The sequence below is a fragment of the Salmo salar genome, chromosome ssa09, assembly GCF_905237065.1.
Source record: "Salmo salar chromosome ssa09, Ssal_v3.1, whole genome shotgun sequence".
Lineage (NCBI taxonomy): Eukaryota > Metazoa > Chordata > Actinopteri > Salmoniformes > Salmonidae > Salmo > Salmo salar.
This window is the reverse complement of record NC_059450.1, coordinates 82,379,715-82,397,382: the sequence shown is the minus strand read 5'-3', so window position 1 is coordinate 82,397,382 and position 17,668 is coordinate 82,379,715. Positions and strand designations below refer to the sequence as shown.

At 47.8% G+C, this 17,668-nt stretch overlaps 1 protein-coding gene across 4 annotated transcripts in view; it reads right to left on the bottom strand.

Annotated features, from left to right (window-relative positions):
* mtus1a (microtubule associated tumor suppressor 1a) overlaps positions 1-17,668 on the bottom strand; it is a 65,416-nt gene that overhangs the window by 40,067 nt on the left and 7,681 nt on the right. The window contains exons 1-6 of one of the 4 annotated variants that reach the window (XM_014212819.2): positions 16,583-16,773; positions 8,576-11,062; positions 7,657-7,885; positions 5,782-6,033; positions 4,092-4,196; positions 2,785-2,895 (exon numbers count right to left, since the gene is read on the bottom strand). In XM_014212819.2, coding sequence (XP_014068294.2) covers positions 2,785-2,895; positions 4,092-4,196; positions 5,782-6,033; positions 7,657-7,885; positions 8,576-10,834 — 2,956 coding nt within the window. In that variant the 5' untranslated portion in view covers positions 10,835-11,062; positions 16,583-16,773. Of the gene's footprint in view, positions 1-969; positions 1,271-2,784; positions 2,896-4,091; positions 4,197-4,539; positions 4,931-5,781; positions 6,034-7,656; positions 7,886-8,575; positions 11,063-16,582; positions 16,774-17,668 lie in introns of those variants that run through there. The other 3 variants (XM_014212818.2, XM_045724092.1, XM_045724093.1) reach the window with 3 other exon arrangements.

Sequence of the window (17,668 nt, the reverse complement as noted above, 5' to 3'; positions counted from 1 at the left end):
TATGTACATAGTCTCTTGTTGTGATGTAGGTTTTGTCCTATATTTTTATTTATTTTTAATCCCAGCCCCCATCCCCGCAAGGAGGCCTTTTGCATTTTGGTAGGCTGTCATTGTAAATAAGAATTTGTTCATAACTGACTTGCCTAGTTCAATGTTAAATAAAAAAATGTAAATGTCATGTTTGAGGGAAACCTTATTTGGCTTGATTTGCCCAAACAAATAAATGCATTTTAAAAAATAATCTGATGAGAATCTTCTGTGGGATTTGTCCTCCGTCACAACATTCCCACAGCTCAACCTAGTGAGTGCTGCTGAAAATAACCCACATGTCAGGCTGAAACTGGAGCAGTGTGTCTCCCAGCATACAAGATGAAGAGTGCTCTCATGCGTACATACTCACCACAAATACAACACACAGCGCTATATGTTTTACTATATTTGAGGACTTTTTGGGAACCAACAATTGCTTCCCATTTAAAACACTATTTTCCCTAACTATAACGCCTAACCCTAATTTGAACCCTAAAATTGTATTTTTACAAGTGAGGACTGGTAAAATGTCCTTTGTTCTCTGAATATTAGCTTGTTTACTATTATTGTCACGATTTATGGTACTCACAAGTATAATAAAACATGCACACACACAAATCCAACACCAAAAACATTTCTGAAATCAACATGATTGTCAAGAGAAATCCCATTGAGTATTTCATTTAAATAAAGTTTATAAAAAAAGAAGCAATACAGACTATAAGAAACATGTTTTCCTCTAAATGGATGCAGATAGGTGGCATGAAAGATGAACCGCTCCTGGTAAACAAAAGCTAAAAATAGATTCACAAACAGCGCAGCTCTGTGTGAGTAGCACGAACGGCACCAACAGTGAGATTAGCCGGTGTAAAACAGAGGAGGCTGCAGCAGCGTAAGCCGTAGCGGTTTCCTGTGTTGGCGGTGCGGTATTAAACAGACCTGTGTAGAACACGCCGGTGTTCTTCCTGCATCCTGACAGCTGCTGCAGGTTCCTGAGTAAACCCTTGGCCGCCAGCCGCACATGGATGTTGACCAGTGAGAGTTTCGTAGACCATAACATCTCTCCAAACACCAAGGAAGGGATATACCCAACACTAACTACTGTACTTTAAATCCCCAAAAAATCCAGAGGTAGAAGATGGTAAACTTGCTGTGCTCCACATGCCAAAGATGGTCTCAGGGTAGAGTGCCTCAGTCGACAGGAGCACTGAGACATGAAGAGAAAAAAACAGCAGCAGCAACCGTTACCATGTGAGAGCCCCTTCAGCCAGTTCACCATGGCAACAGGAACTCCTCCCACTCAGAATGAGGACCAGCAGCACATGCCCATCTGGGAGAGAGGCTGGGGGGTTGGGGGGGCAGGCTTTCAATAGCTCTGCCCTGGACAGATGTGACAGGCAGAGGCAGAGAAAGACATCCCTAATCCTGGAGTTCAAGCCAGCCTTCAGTTCAGACCATTCAGTGCTCAGACAAATATCTAGCAATAGAGCTCTAGAATCTCCCAGAGCTGGGCCATGCTGGCAGAGGAGAGGGGGAGGGGAGTGGGAGGGAACAAGGAGAGGGGGAGGAGTGAACAGTGGAGACTGGCGCGAATGGTGGCTCAATCTGGGCTACTACTCTCACAAATTCACCCCTCCCTCCCTTCCACTCTCCTTCACACCAGCAGAGAGAGGAGAAGAGAAATGGCGGGAGGTGATGGATAGCTCATGGCAAGGTTGAGCCCGATGAGCTAAAAAACAAGCCTGCTCCCTTAGCCCTGCTCTCAACACTACTGTACGGGTGCTCTCAACACTACTGTACGGGTGCTCTCAACACTACTGTACGGGTGCTCTCAACACTACTGTACGGGTGCTCTCAACACTACTGTACGGGTGCTCTCAACACTACTGTACGGGTGCTCTCAACACTACTGTACGGGTGCTCTCAACACTACTGTATGGTAATTAGTAAAGTCCCATCATCTCATTTACAGTAGATGCTATGACAGGGGGGATAAACATCCCCAGTCTCCAACTACATGACATTCTGGAGCTACAATTCATAACGAGAGGTCTGTTACTCCCCCTAGAAACAAAAAGGCCTACTGTCCAACATTCAGAAATATTATGCAAATACTAAACAGCTTCAGCTGCCTTGAGTATAAAAAGCGTTTGCATATTCTGACTGTTTTGGGCAATTGTAACCGTTTCAGTAGAACATTATACATTTTATGCAGCCAAAGCATAGATGGCCACAAGCAAAACCCCCTCCCACTAGCCACAAAGGACTATGGACATGAACACAACAGTTGTATGTTTGTCTGCCAGAGAAACAAAGGGCTTCTCCTGTTAAGAGGTCTCATTATGTGCAACTACAGCAGATTGGCCACAGCTCTCCAGAAAAAGGTCCTAGTCCTCAAGGACTTTAGTCTAGATTAATGTAGTCAGAACGTAGAACCTCAAACCAGTGCAGTTTCACACATTCTGGAGGTCAAGCCGAACAGCTTTGTAATTCTCGCAAACAAACTGCCAATCATACAAACTGCCAATCAAACAAACTGCCAATCAAACAAACTGCCAATCAAACAAACTGCCAATCAAACAAACTGCCAATCAAACAAACTGCCAATCAAACAAACTGCCAATCGTATATGGATATGACCATTGACCACATAAAAACAGAATATCTACATCTCAAATGGGCTTATTGAGTTGGGAAGTTCAACTCTTTAACAACAGAAAGTAACACTGTCGGTAACTAAAATAACCATCTCACCAGGTAATACAGCGGCAGGACGAACAAGTCTTGATGAAGCAGATCTTTTCATAGGACTGGCTCTGGACCTTGAGGGCACCCGATTGGTCGACTCTGTAGTTTTGCATCCTGCTGTGAATAATAAAATGTAAGATGAGGCTCGGGGTTTGAGTGGATCTGAACCATCACACACACCACTAAGACACTGTGCCCTGGCTATGAAGGGACTGAACTGCTGCATCAACGCTACTTCTGCCTGCTGAGTGACATTTAAAAGGCTGACGCCTCATACACAGAGGACAGGGGCTACTGATGGGAACTTAGCTAAACACATTTAAAAGGCTGACGCCTCATACACAGAGGACAGGGGCTACTGATGGGAACTTAGCTAAACACATTTAAAAAAGGCTGACGTCTCATACACAGAGGACAGGGGCTACTGATGGGAACTTAGCTAAACACATTTAAAAAAGGCTGACGTCTCATACACAGAGGACAGGGGCTACTGATGGGATCTTAGCTAAACACATTTTAAAAAGGCTGACGTCTCATACACAGAGGACAGGGGCTACCGATGGGATCTTAGCTAAACACATTTAAAAAGGCTGACGTCTCATACACAGAGGACAGGGGCTACCGATGGGAACTTAGCTAAACACATTTAAAAAGGCTGACGTCTCATACACAGAGGACAGGGGCTACTGATGGGAACTTAGCTAAACACATTTAAAAAGGCTGACGTCTCATACACAGAGGACAGGGGCTACTGATGGGAACTTAGCTAAACACATTTAAAAAGGCCGACGCCTCATACACAGAGGACAGGGGCTACTGATGGGAACTTCGCTAAACATTTAAAAGGTGTTTGAGCAGTACACATCCTATCAGGCACCTGGATAAGATACATGTTCAATCTAATAAAACTGTGCATAAGTTTGTTTTAACAGTGTCCATCAGCACCCTGTTGACGCATCTAAACAAAAGCTTCAAGTCAGCATTTTGGTTCTCTATTCTATTTCCTAATCAACCAAATTTCACTTCCCAGGCATTTGATAGCAGATGTTGTGAATCTAGAGAGGCGCCATCTAATTTGCGCTGCATTATGGGATTTTAGGTGATACACAAAACAGACTAACAACTAATCTGATTAGAATTTGGGAGATTGAGGGATTTAGCAAAAAAACTAACTGAGGAGGACAAAAAAATGTTAACTTCAGGAAGGAAACAACAAAACAAAATGTTGGGGGAAACAGCCAATAGAAGAGTTGTTGGTCACTCTTTGGTTTTGTGGATAACTACAGTATGTCTGTATGAGAATCCCATCTCACCAGGTCCTATGTTACTCCCTGGGTGTGAGAGGAGTCTAGCTTTTAACAATGTGGTCTTGCATGAGGCTGGTCTTCCCACAGACACCTGGGCTGCTCCTGCAGAAACTGTAGGGCAGATAAAGTCAAATAGTTAAGACATACTTCCTCAGTATTCAGACACTCGACATCTAAACTTGATGTGACTTACCGTTTTAGGAATGGAGCATTTAAATGTAATTTCTATCATTTACAAATGTAGGAGGGACCTTGGTACCATACTTCAGAATTCTATAAAACAGCTCACCTTATTTACACCAACAGAAGAGTACAGAGTGTACTAAAGAGATAGGCTATGGACTGAGAATGGATAGTTGCCTTAAAATGAAATAATTGAATATAATTACTCCAGGGCTCTAGAAAACAAAGCCAATGCAGACAGACATTCAATTCTAAATCTCGTCTGACTTACTCTTCCATAGCCGTATTCTAGTCTTCCCGTTAAAAGCAGCTAACAAAGGGATGATACAGAAGCGATAGGATCCAATGAGCAGGCATGTCAGCAGAGTGAGGTCACAGTGGGAGCCTGCAGCACTGCCTTGTGGGATCAATGAGGAATTGGTGAAAACCCGAGTAGAAAATTCAGTCCAAGTGCAGCTCCGCAGTCCCCCGTAACCAGACATTGGGAAGATGGAAAGATCGCAAACACAAAACCAGAAAGCAACAGAAATGTCTAAATATTCCTCCGTGGTATTTCTGTGGTGTGTGCTCTTCCCCCTTTAGGCATCACTGTGACTGAACTACAGTGGAACAGACCCAGTCTCCTAGACAACCATGTGTGGGGGACCCCAGTCTGGAAAACAAAGCTGCTTAGCCAATCAGGTCGCAGTATGCTGAAGATGCTGAAAGGGAAAAGGCCCATTGTCTAACAGGGCTAGCTCCCTCTTCCCCCTCCCTCCCTCCCTCCCTCCCTCCCTCCCTCCCTCCCTCCCTCCCTCCCTCCCTCCCTCCCTCCCTCCCTCCCACTGTACAGCTCAACAGTCAGACATTCCAAGGCATGCTTGTTAACGCACAATCAATGTTCTTATTACAACCATGCACAGTTGAACCATACAAGATGGGAATGTTGCCAATTTATTTAATTCACTTGACTGTGTAGGATTCATTCTCCTTACAGACTAGCATTGATGTTCATCTCAGACTTCTCAGAGGGTTAGAGCTGGACCATTGTCTAAGAACAGAACTGAAAAACAATACCCATCAGAGAAAGGACATAGCATTCTCAGACACTGCTGAACCAAATTAGACTTTCATTTGCCGTATGTGATTTCATGTAGAAACAGATCACAGGACCAATCACAAGATGAAAGATATGGGTCTCCAGCAGGCTGATGTGAAGGCTTAAAGCCAAGGAGATGTTTTAGCACAGCCCAGTCAGTAGCCTCTTAATGTGGGTCACCATGTACAATCCACTGCTCACCCGCCTCGCCCCACCCTTCCCTGTTACCAGATGCGTCTTTAGAAATCAACCTGACAGAGCCAGACGGACCCTGGAGAGCAACAACCTTGATAAAGACTCTTTCCCAGATTCTTGCTGTGAACAAGAATGTGTTCAGTCAATTGACCTCGTAAAATAAGGCTTTAAAAATAGTTATTTTTATTCAACTAGAACAAAACAATATCAGAGTATGATTTCCCTAGTTGAGCTTCTCACCTTGTGCATTTCCTGTGCTGCCACTGTGCTCATTGTGTACACTGGCCTTGGAAGGGATGCTCTTGGGGACACCCTGGGACTTGTAGGGCAGTCTGGAGGAGGAGACAGCAGTAGAGGGCTGGCTGGAGCCCACAGCCAGGGTAAGACCAGAGGCCTGGGGGAGTCTGGAACCAGTCACTGGGGGCTTAGTGCTGCCGTTGGCTGAGGAGGTTAAAACAGGCAGTCCCTCTGTTGTCTGGGACCTCTGATGACCTATATGACAGATATCAGCATTGAGACACAGAAATCAGAGGCAGAAGTGTAAATAAAGAAATCCTGCAGAGAGTAACCGCATATTCTGCTCCAACCTGTTTTCATAAGGCTGCACCACAATACACAAACAACATTTCAACTGAACTCAAAGTGCCCCAGTCCTTGTGTTCAGTAGGCCATCTGGTAACTGGTCAGAGATCAGCTGTTATGAGCCATGGTCAAGGCAAATGGTGAGCTGACTTTTGTTCATGCCAGATCAGAGCACTGGTGGAAATATAATAATTGCCCTAAGCAGGTTGTATAGCAGACAGACAGGCTTGGCCTAGCTCCACATCAGGCCTGTTACACCACCCAATACCCCTCTGATGGAGTTACATAAGCAGGTTACATGAATGACTGTTTTCAAATACGAGCACAAAGCTGAGAGAAATTGTGTGGCACCTATCCTCATGGTTACTAATTTTTCTGCACCATAAACAGCACCAGGTGTCCCTTCACCACATACAGAGCAGAGCCTGAAACATCACTAGAGATCTACTAGGTTCCTGTAAGGGAGTTGGTTTCACAGACATTGTGTTCTGTGGCTTTCACAGCAGCGCTGAGCTTTAAAAACCTCCCGTTCCTTCCTCTGCTTGTTCTAGTAGCACAGCTGGCTTCCCACCAGAGGGAGAATCCCACCTCTCTCCTCTTTCCCTGGGACTGTCTCTACCCTCTCCCTTCATGCTGCTCATAGGAGCGGTAGAGCTAAAGTGATGGGGTCCTGGGATGAGCAGGGGAGCTACGTGACATCTGTATCCATGTTTTTCCTGTGGGGTCACGGCACAAGCTCTGGTCATCAGCAACAGGAAAGGTTGCCCTCTCATGGTGAGATTGTGTACTGAAACCTGGCTGACGACCACTGATGCATGACCATTCAGAGGAGTCTGTTGAAGATTGAACAAGACCCTTTACAGTTGCAGTCAAGTCAGCCACTGTATCACAGATAATGAGGGGATTTAGAATCCCCATCTCTCCTAAACTAAAGGACAGGTAGCGATGCTAGGCTGGACGAGTTGGGCAATGAGACCGATGAGTACATGATGTGAGGGACACTAGGATGACACCTTTGAATCAGATGTATCACTAGTGAAACTCTGATCACTTAAAACACATCATGGAATCACCTGTACGAGCGGAGTCCATACAACAGAAACACTGAGCAGCTGCAGAATACTAGACTTCTAGGGTAAAGCATCAGTTACATAAACCACCACGCAAATCCACAACACTATTCAGCAGGTCAGTCCTCTGGTGCTTATACACACTGCTAGACATACAGACCTGACTAAACGATAACAGGATAGCTCACTGTTTACATTACAGAGGAAATGCCTAGGAAATCATTAGGCCAGTGCTTATTCAAAGGCAGGCAGTCTGGATTGTAAAAAAAAGGTATTCACTCTGTACCACAGCCAATGTTTACACTATCCCCTGGATGAGATGTCACTTTTACTCTGTGTGAGAGCGATCAAACACTACCGCAAAAGCTCAGTGTCAATCTAGTCTTACAGAACTCACAGAGCAGCAATGGTTTTACACATTGTATTCTAACATGAACTTAACTCTGTCGGAGAATGCTCTTACCTGCTGTGGTGCTCTGTTTGGCCCGAGGCGAACACATCCCGCCGGAGGCACTGCTGCAGACATCTCTTCCCGGCCTCTGCCTAGATACTGGAGGGAGAGCCTGAGGGGCTGAGGCTGGGGCTCCTCTGGCTCTGTTGAGGGATGGCCGTGCTCCAAGTCTACTCTTAATCCTGTCACAGGCAGCTCCTACTGCTGCCGTTGCTCCCACTGCAGTCTTAGATGAGGCCGGCTGCAACAAGAGAAAGCCGTCACTCCCAGAGTCCCACTCAACAGACCCAGACAGCGCGTTCCCGCTCCTCACACAGTCTAGTACACCGTGGGGACAAACAGAGAGACCCATTTCACTGGCAACTAACACAAACACGTCGCAGGCAACAGAACCAAGTTGCTAGTGTACTTTACCCCCTGGGATTCAGGCCAGTCCCGGCCACCTCTCTCGCTCCCCGATTTCCCCCCTCTAAAAACACTCACCGAGCACATGGCGTGTGTTTTCAAGACTCGAGCTGAGCAGCAGTCTTGCCTCTTCTCTCCGAGGGATAATTAGAACAGAGATTTAAAGTACTAGATTCCCATGTAAAAAGCCTGCCTTTTTAGATGGAAACTCGTCATAATGAGGCCTTGGAAAACCTGGATGTCTGTGATCTACTTAATAATAATAATAATAATAATAATAATAATAATAATATCCCAGATCTGCCTAACGAAGAAAAACAATCACTTTCAAAACGATCACATGGACCTTTACAAGTCCCATTCATCTACAATGTAGGAAGATTAAACATAGCAGTGGATTATATTCTGCAGCTATTCTAATGAATAGTATATTTTCTGCACGTCATCATACTTGGATTTGATTAAACAGGCCAAAAGGATTTATTCTATGTTATGTATAGGGCACAAGTCATTTGCATTTACTTACCACAAGGCAGGTTTTCATCATCTCCTTGCTGCTTCGCTCTTCTGCTTCCTTCATGGTCTCAGGCGGTTTGTTGTGGGCACTGCCAGTACGGTTATGGCTGGCTGGTCTGGCCTGGCTCTGTCCCAGGTGGACGTAGGCCTTGGGGATGATGAAGCTAGCGGAGCCGCTAGGGGAGGCGCTGGACTCCCTGTGTGGTGTAGATGTAGTGGAGGAACTCTCAGACCAGCAGCGGGACCGCAGTGCTGACACTGGTGCCTGATTGGATGGTGAGGAGGCTGAAGAGACAGAGCCAGGTCTCTTCCACTGTGGCACTTCCTCCTTGTTGCCAGCCTTGCCAGTACTGGCCAGGGCTGGTGCAGGGTCAACTCGCTGTTCTGTGGAGGGTGACTCTGTGGGAGATGGGAAACAGGTCTGGTTTCCAGGCAGCACTGGAGCGGGTCCTTCTCCACAGTTAGAAGCCACATGCTCGGCCTCTGAGCTGACCTGACTAGTGGCCTGATGGCTGGGTACAGGTGGGACATTATCAAATGCAGCAGAGACAGAATCACACAGGGATGCTCGACCCTTTGCCTCCTCAGTCAAACTAAGAGCAAGTGGACCAATGTGAGACCCAGCAGCCGAAGAGAGGTCTTGGTCATCTGCCTGGATAAATGTCATTCCCAGGAAATCAGGCACTGCATTCTCGGCCACAGCAGCCCTCGGGCGGCCATCTTCAACTGTGGCTTGTTTACTAGGAGTGTTTCTCATTGGAGTGTTCCTGTTCACTTGAGATGGTTTACGACAGGGCTGGTTGACTGGTTTCCCTGGCTTATTCGTTGCGGGTGCAGGGCTTCCCAATGTCAATGGATGAGCTGGTCTCGACATGATCTTGGGTCTCACTCTGCTGAAATCCGGTTTGGGAAACTTTTTGATTTCTGCTTTGCTATTTCTGTTAGCTGATGATAGGGGAAGCCTGGCGACCAAACTGTGTTTTGGGGATGCGAGCCTTGGGGCCGCCCCTCGCTGGTCTTTAGCCGCCTGGACCACAGGGCTATCAGCGCGACTTCGTTCCCCAGTGCAGGGGGACTCCGTTAGGGAGGGCAAGTCCAGGGGTTTGTTCCCAGCACACTGCACTGGTGTGGAGGTCTGGGCACGGCCGTCAAGGTCCAGCTCCTCTGAGGCTGGCAGCATGAAGGTCCTGCCCTCGGTGGATCCTCCACTGAAATAGGCATCCGAGCTGGCCTGCCTGCTGGGGGCTGGGGAAGCACCTCCACATGAAGCAGATGGGGTTTGCTCACACAGAAAGGTGGCCTGGTATACACCCTCTGCCTCACAGGGATCCACATCCACAGGAGACCGAGACGGTGCAAGGCCGTCACCCTCAGGGGGGAGATCCTGGTCGTCTGACTGGATAAAGGTCATGCCCCAGCACTGAGGGCCTGGGTTGTCCTTTACTTTGAGGGTGTCAGTGGGTCTGTTCTCCAGGAGGCCGTCACAGACGTCAGCCAGGCTGCTGGTGGTGGACATTGACAGCAGGCCATGGCCCAGGTCAGCAGGCAGGGCAGGGGAGCTATGGGCAGAGGAACTGGTGGACAGCTCCACCAGAGACAGAGACACAGTGAGAGTGTCAGCCTCCTCCAGACAGAAGCTGTTCCACCTCATCATCCTCTCCCCTGAGCCGATGGAGCAGTTGTTCTCACTGGAGCCACGGAGCGACACAGAGCTGGAGCTCTCTTCCCCCTCAGGAGAGGCCAATTCAGGAGAGGCAGCAACACTCCTGTCACCAGACGATGTCGTACTCCTCCAGTCACTCTGGTTGTCACCATGGTGCCCCTGCAGGCTGTTGATCACCAGAGGGATATTCCCGTTCCAGTTGTCCAGGCTGGTGTTCACACAGCTGGAGACAGATGTTTGGACAGGTTCCAACATGTCCCCTTCACCAGGTACAGTCACTGCAGGTGAGAGGATAGTGCAGGTGCTATTCTCTGGAGGTGAGCCGAGTTTGAGGTTACCGTTTATGGGTGTGTTAGTTGTGAATGCGCTATTGAGGGGTACATTTCTTAGGTGGTCTGTGTGGTGGTTGGCCGGGGACGGGGAGCCATCAATCAGGCAACACTCCATGTCCACGTCAGGGGCACTGGAGGAGTCTCCATCACTCAGGCTCCTCAGAGAGTCCAAGGAGGAGGTCCCGAGACAGGCCACTGAGTTACCGTTACGGTCCCCTGGCCCTGAGGAGAGGGCCAGCTGCGAGGGTCTACACTTTGTCTTCACATTGGACATGTTGGCAGGCTTTTGTTGTTTCAGCACAGCTGTGTTTGAGTTTACTGCATATCCAATGATTTATATCAAGTTGAGTTTTCAAAGCACCTCAAAACGAATAGCCATTTACTTCCATGGGATTCAAATGACTTGATTGGGCAGCAACTTTTTGAAATATGGCATATAGCTACAACTATGCCTTCACAGTTGCTCCAGGAGAATGTCTGAGAATCTCCATCAGGAACAGATCTGTACAAGTAAAAGGGATAAAATGGTGAGATGGCTTATGGAGTCAAAGAGGAATATCCTACAGGGCTATGTGATAAAATACACCAAACAAATTGAACTTTGCATAAACCTAATATTCTCTGTACTTGTGTAATGGTCTGATCTCTGTAAAAATTACACATGTCGTCAAATGCCATCAGATGACATTTTTGGGCTGACGGCTCTGAAAACATTAAAAGAAAACCGATATCCCTGGACTAAACACCACACACAGCACATTGGTGACAGATAGAAGTGGCATTGTTAAAAGGCTTTACTTTACTGGACTATAAGCCTGACATGAACATAGCACGCACACCCATCCTCATAGTTCAATACAAGCGGGGAAAAAGCTCATTCTCATCAGGGGAAACTGTCATTCAACCACTGGCTGTGTTGGTCCACATGTTTCCTAGCCAATCCAGTGTATTGCTGGAGAGGTAATACTGTACAGTTACATCCAGTGTATTGCTGGAGAGGTAATACTGTACAGTTACATCCAGTGTATTGCTGGAGAGGTAATACTGTACAGTTACATCCAGTGTATTGCTGGAGAGGTAATACTGTACAGTTAAATCCAGTGTATTGCATTAAAAGTAATACTGTACAGTTACATCCAGTGTATTGCATTAAAAGTAATACTGTACAGTTATCTGTACTCTGATACTCGACTGAATTGTTAATGACTTCAGAAACAGACATAAAAAATGTAAGCGTATAGCCCAACTGTCTGAAGTGTTGCCGGTAACGCTGACCCTGGACATCGACTGTCTGAAGTGTCGCCGGTAACGCTGACCCTGGACATCGGCTGTCTGAAGTGTTGCCGGTAACGCTGACCCTGGACATCGGCTGTCTGAAGTGTTGCCGGTAACGCTGACCCTGGACATCGACTCTCTGAAGTGTTGCCGGTAACGCTGACCCTGGACATCGACTGAAGTGTTGCCGGTAACGCTGACCCTGGACATCGACTGAAGTGTTGCCGGTAACGCTGACCCTGGACATCGACTGAAGTGTTGCCGGTAACGCTGACCCTGGACATCGACTGAAGTGTTGCCGGTAACGCTGACCCTGGACATCGACTGAAGTGTTGCCGGTAACGCTGACCCTGGACATCGACTGAAGTGTTGCCGGTAACGCTGACCCTGGACATCGACTGAAGTGTTGCCGGTAACGCTGACCCTGGACATCGACTGAAGTGTTGCCGGTAACGCTGACCCTGGACATCGACGAAGTGTTGCCGGTAACGCTGACCCTGGACATCGACTGAAGTGTTGCCGGTAACGCTGACCCTGGACATCGACTGAAGTGTTGCCGGTAACGCTGACCCTGGACATCGACTGAAGTGTTGCCGGTAACGCTGACCCTGGACATCGACTGAAGTGTTGCCGGTAACGCTGACCCTGGACATCATGGCAGTGACATTCCATTTTATTACCATAGTATAACATTCCCCTTTGACCAAAATAACTAATAGACCCCAGCATGGGTCCACATTAGGGTTATAACAACCCACCGATGCCCTGAAGCGTGAGAGCCGGGTGGCCAGTGGGGAATGATGCATGAGCAGTCACAATCCTAATGTGGACCCATGCTGGGGTTGATGTTGGGAAACCAGCTCAGATGGGTGACACCATGACCATTAAACGTCAATCTAAACAGGCCTGTTGTGTTTGTTTTAGCTCACTGGACTGGTAAGCCTCCAGTCCTAGCCCCTTCGTAGTGGTACTGCCCGCCCAGGAACATATCAATTTACCAACACGGTAAAGTTCCTGACCCAAGGTCAATAAATAAAAGCAAGACTTTGGACATTTACAAGTAGTAAAAAGGGCTGCTTTGTGCAGTAGTTCACAGTCTGCTCCAGTTACAATCAAAGTGTGTGTCCCAAATGGCAGCCTATTCCCTACATAATGGACTGCTTTTGACCAGAACCCTACTGTACGTGCCCTTGTCAAAAGTAGTGCACTATTAAGGCAATAGGGTACCACTTGGGACACTATCCACAATCACAGTGATATCCTTGGGGACAGGGGATTTCAACATAAATCTGGATTGTTGGAAAAAAAGTTGTGCTGCGGCACTCCTGTCAAGTTCAATAAGAGAGGGAAGGGATGGAGGGAGGAGGAAGGGGAAGCAAGGCCAAGCTACTTTCCCAGGAGGAACATCTAGAAAAGGGGAGAATAAACTTCTGGCATAATTCATTATAATTCTCTGTGGCACCAGTAAATGTACAGCATCTGGTGTTCTTCGGTTGTCAAAGGCCCTCGGAGTAGATGGGGGGGGGAGATAACAGACACCCGGAGTCGATGGGGGGGGGGGATAATAGACACCCGGAGTAGAGGGGCAAGGGGGGATAATAGACACCCGGAGTAGATTTGGGGGGATAATAGACACCCGGAGTAGATTTGGGGGGGGATAATAGACACCCGGAGTAGATTTGGGGGGGATAAATAGACACCCGGAGTAGATTTGGGGGGGATTAATAGACACCCGGAGTAGATTTGGGGGGGATAATAGACACCAGGAGTAGATTTGGGGGGGATAATAGACACCAGGAGTAGATTTGGGGGGGATAATAGACACCAGGAGTAGATTTGGGGGGGATAATAGACACCCGGAGTAGATTTGGGGGGAATAATAGACACCCGGAGTAGATTTGGGGGGGATAATAGACACCCGGAGTAGATTGGGGATAATAGACACCCGGACTAGAGGGGCGGCGGGGGGGATAATAGACACCCGGAGTAGATTTGGGGGGATAATAGACACCCGGAGTAGATTTGGGGGGATAAATAGACACCCGGAGTAGATTTGGGGGGGATAAATAGACACCCGGAGTAGATTTGGGGGGATAATAGACACCAGGAGTAGATTTGGGGGGATAATAGACACCAGGAGTAGATTTGGGGGGATAATAGACACCAGGAGTAGATTTGGGGGGATAATAGACACCAGGAGTAGATTTGGGGGGATAATAGACACCCGGAGTAGATTTGGGCGGGAATAATAGACACCCGGAGTAGATTGGGGATAATAGACACCCGGACTAGAGGGGCGGCGGGGGGATAATAGAGACCCGGAGTAGAGGGGCGGCGGGGGGGATAATAGACACCTGGAGTAGAGGGGCGGCGGGGGGGATAATAGACACCTGGAGTAGAGGCGGCGGGGGGGGATAATAGACACCCGGAGTAGAGGCGGCGGGGGGGGATAATAGACACCTGGAGTAGAGGGGCGGCGGGGGGGATAATAGATACCTGGAGTAGAGGGGCGGGGGGATAATAGACACCTGGAGTAGAGGGGCGGGGGGGATAATAGACACCTGGAGTAGAGGGGCGGGGGGATAATAGACACCTGGAGTAGAGGGGCGGGGGGATAATAGACACCTGGAGTAGAGGGGCGGCGGGGGGATAATAGAGACCTGGAGTAGAGGGGCGGCGGGGGGGATAATAGAGACCTGGAGTAGAGGGGCGGCGGGGGGATAATAGAGACCTGGAGTAGAGGGGCGGCGGGGGGGATAATAGAGACCTGGAGTAGAGGGGCGGCGGGGGGATAATAGAGACCTGGAGTAGAGGGGCGGCGGGGGGATAATAGAGACCTGGAGTAGAGGGGCGGCGGGGGGATAGAGACCTGGAGTAGAGGGGCGGCGGGGGGATAATAGAGACCTGGAGTAGAGGCGGCGGGGCGGATAATAGAGACCTGGAGTAGAGGGGCGGCGGGGGGATAATAGAGACCTGGAGTAGAGGGGCGGCGGGGGGATAATAGAGACCTGGAGTAGAGGGGCGGCGGGGGGATAATAGACACCTGGAGTAGAGGGGCGGCGGGGGAATAATAGACACCTGGAGTAGAGGGGGCGGGGGGGATAATAGACACCTGGAGTAGAGGGGCGGCGGGGGGATAATAGACACCTGGAGTAGAGGGGCGGGGGGATAATAGACACCTGGAGTAGAGGGGCGGGGGGATAATAGACACCTGGAGTAGAGGGGCGGGGGGATAATAGACACCTGGAGTAGATGCCAGATAGCTCCAGAGTTATATCTGGAGGCTGGGATGCTTCCTTTCTGTAACTAAATCATAAGGCTTGACTACAATTACATCAATGGTTTCTGTCATGGAGAAGCCATGACTAACATGCTGATCATTGTAATCACACAGCCACCTTTCTACCAAGGAAGACTGTCTACATCCCAAATGGCAACCTATTCCCTTTATAGTGCACTACTTTTTACAATGGCCCATAGGACTCTGGTCAAAAGTAGTGCACTATATAGGGTGCCGTTTGGGACGTATTGGTAATGTTGGCATAGCGGCTTGTGTGGGGTTGAGGACCTTCTCACAAAAAACCCTATAACCACCAAGATATTCATTATCAGTGATACCGGCTAAATATTTTGATTTCGCCAAGAAACAAACCATAATTAAATGTAATCATACATTGTGCTTCAAAAGTTACTGGCACACAATTGCAGGAATTGCAAAGTGGGGAAAAAAACCTTGATGTCAAATTCCAGTTGAGAATAAGTATTGTAATTTTCCTCACTAAAGAGAGTCTTGTCTCCTGATTGAGACAGATCTGAACAAGGAGGGAATACAATTACAATACAGTGGCATTGGAAAGTCACAGGCATTCCTCTGAAATGCTTAGGTTGTATGCTCAGCTCATATTGTCAATATATCAAACACGGTTTGATATCTGATTCATTGATCACCACCCACTTTAGTTACTGACAGTTATCTGCACCTGTGGCTTGCTTTGTCATGCACGATTTATTGTAGATTTAACTGTCATTTCTCAAATTTTGTCATAGGAAATTATTTTATTAATCAAGGCCTTTTCATTGATAGGGTTCAATAGTCCAGAACTGAATGCAATGTTTGCTATTAAGGCTGAGCAACAACACACCTCTCTGTGACGGAATGAAAGGTTTCCTAGGGAACAGGCAGAATACAGCGCTTAGTCATTTCCAGACTTCTCAAGCCAACACCAGCCACTTAAAAGACGTACAGCAAGACTCCCTGATCTAATGCAGGAGGGATATAAAAATCTGTACATTGGACCTTGGCAAGAGTTCTCATTTGGGAGATTGCTTTTATACCGGTAATCATTCACTCCAGGGATTTAAAGAGTGGGAAACTTTGGCTTGGTCTTAGTGCTAGTGTTTTATGTAAAGTACAACAGCAGACCAACCTGATATTAACCATGGCTCAATTATGTTTATGGAATAATACGACCACTAGACCTGGGTGAAATATGGCACAAAACCAGATATAGGAAAGAAACACTATGCACGACAGCAACACTTAATGTCAAAAACTAAAACTTGCATTTGTAGCTGTCCACTAATAAGGAAAATAAACAACTTAGAGGAAGTGAAATGATTTGTTTAATACTATACAAGATGGAGCACATCATGATCATCCATTGATATGCAATCTACTGACAAATACAGTATACTCCTCTGAGACGCATTCATTAACAAAATCATTGATGAGAAAAAGCAGCCTTACCAGTCAGCTGGTGTTGTTGTGTATCGGTATCAAGCCACAGATCTCTCAGCTTACCCAGGTCCCTCTCTGAGACAATCCCATTAGTGCTTCCCACAGCACTAAAACCAACCAGTAGCCTTGTGTACGCCTCCTGTGGCTAGCACTAGCATTAACACTGCTGGGATGACAGCTCCCTTTACACAAACAGGACACACCCCCTCCGGTGCTCAAACTCAGCCGTGCATCAGTAACACACAGCGAAAGAGAGGGACTTCTTCTCTGCGCAGCAAGCAGAATAGTCTGGTTTTATCCCCCCTCCTCCCTGTAGGAATGTGACTTAGTCCAACAGTGCAGCAGTAGCAGCCTCTGTCAGTCAGGCCCCTGGACAGTACACAGACAGTACAACGTGCCTGTGCATGCGGCAGAAAACAACTCAAGGTCCAGCTCATGTGGTGCGCCACTACTAAGTTTACGGGGGGGGGCAACTTGTTATATTACCCCTGCCGAGCCCATTACAGGGGGTGGCCAGGCCCGGCAGTCCGAATCAGCATTCACTGTTGCTAAGCAGCCAAAGTGTCTCTTTCATGAGGGAATGGATCAGACAGCTTTTTGGCAAATGGGGGAGAAATGAAAAGAGGTGTGGGAGTGGGATGAGAGGGGCCTAGGTTCCGGACAAAGCCAGACCATTCCTACATACAAATACTCACAATAAACTATTACCGTACATTGAATTAACATATGTTAGTTTGAGCAAAACAGCACAAATATGCAGGGCTGTCAGTCCAGGCCTAGAGTGATAGTGGACTGTTCCCCTGGGCCTTCATCATACCCCTAGGCCTAGTAAACACTGGCAATGTCATCTCAGAGTGCATGACCTGCTGGTTTAAGAGCCCTACAGTTGACTATGCCTGTCATTACAACATAGGGCCTAGGCCTGAACCCTACTGTCCAGCGCTATTTCTGCTTAATCCATAAAGGTCCTTACACGTGGCCTGAGGAACCATAATCTCGGCAAGCAACGACACGCAACCCGAGCCACCAGCACTGGAAGAGCTCCCGTCCCAAACCATTTCCAAAAGGGATTACAAAATATTCTTACCTGGAGTT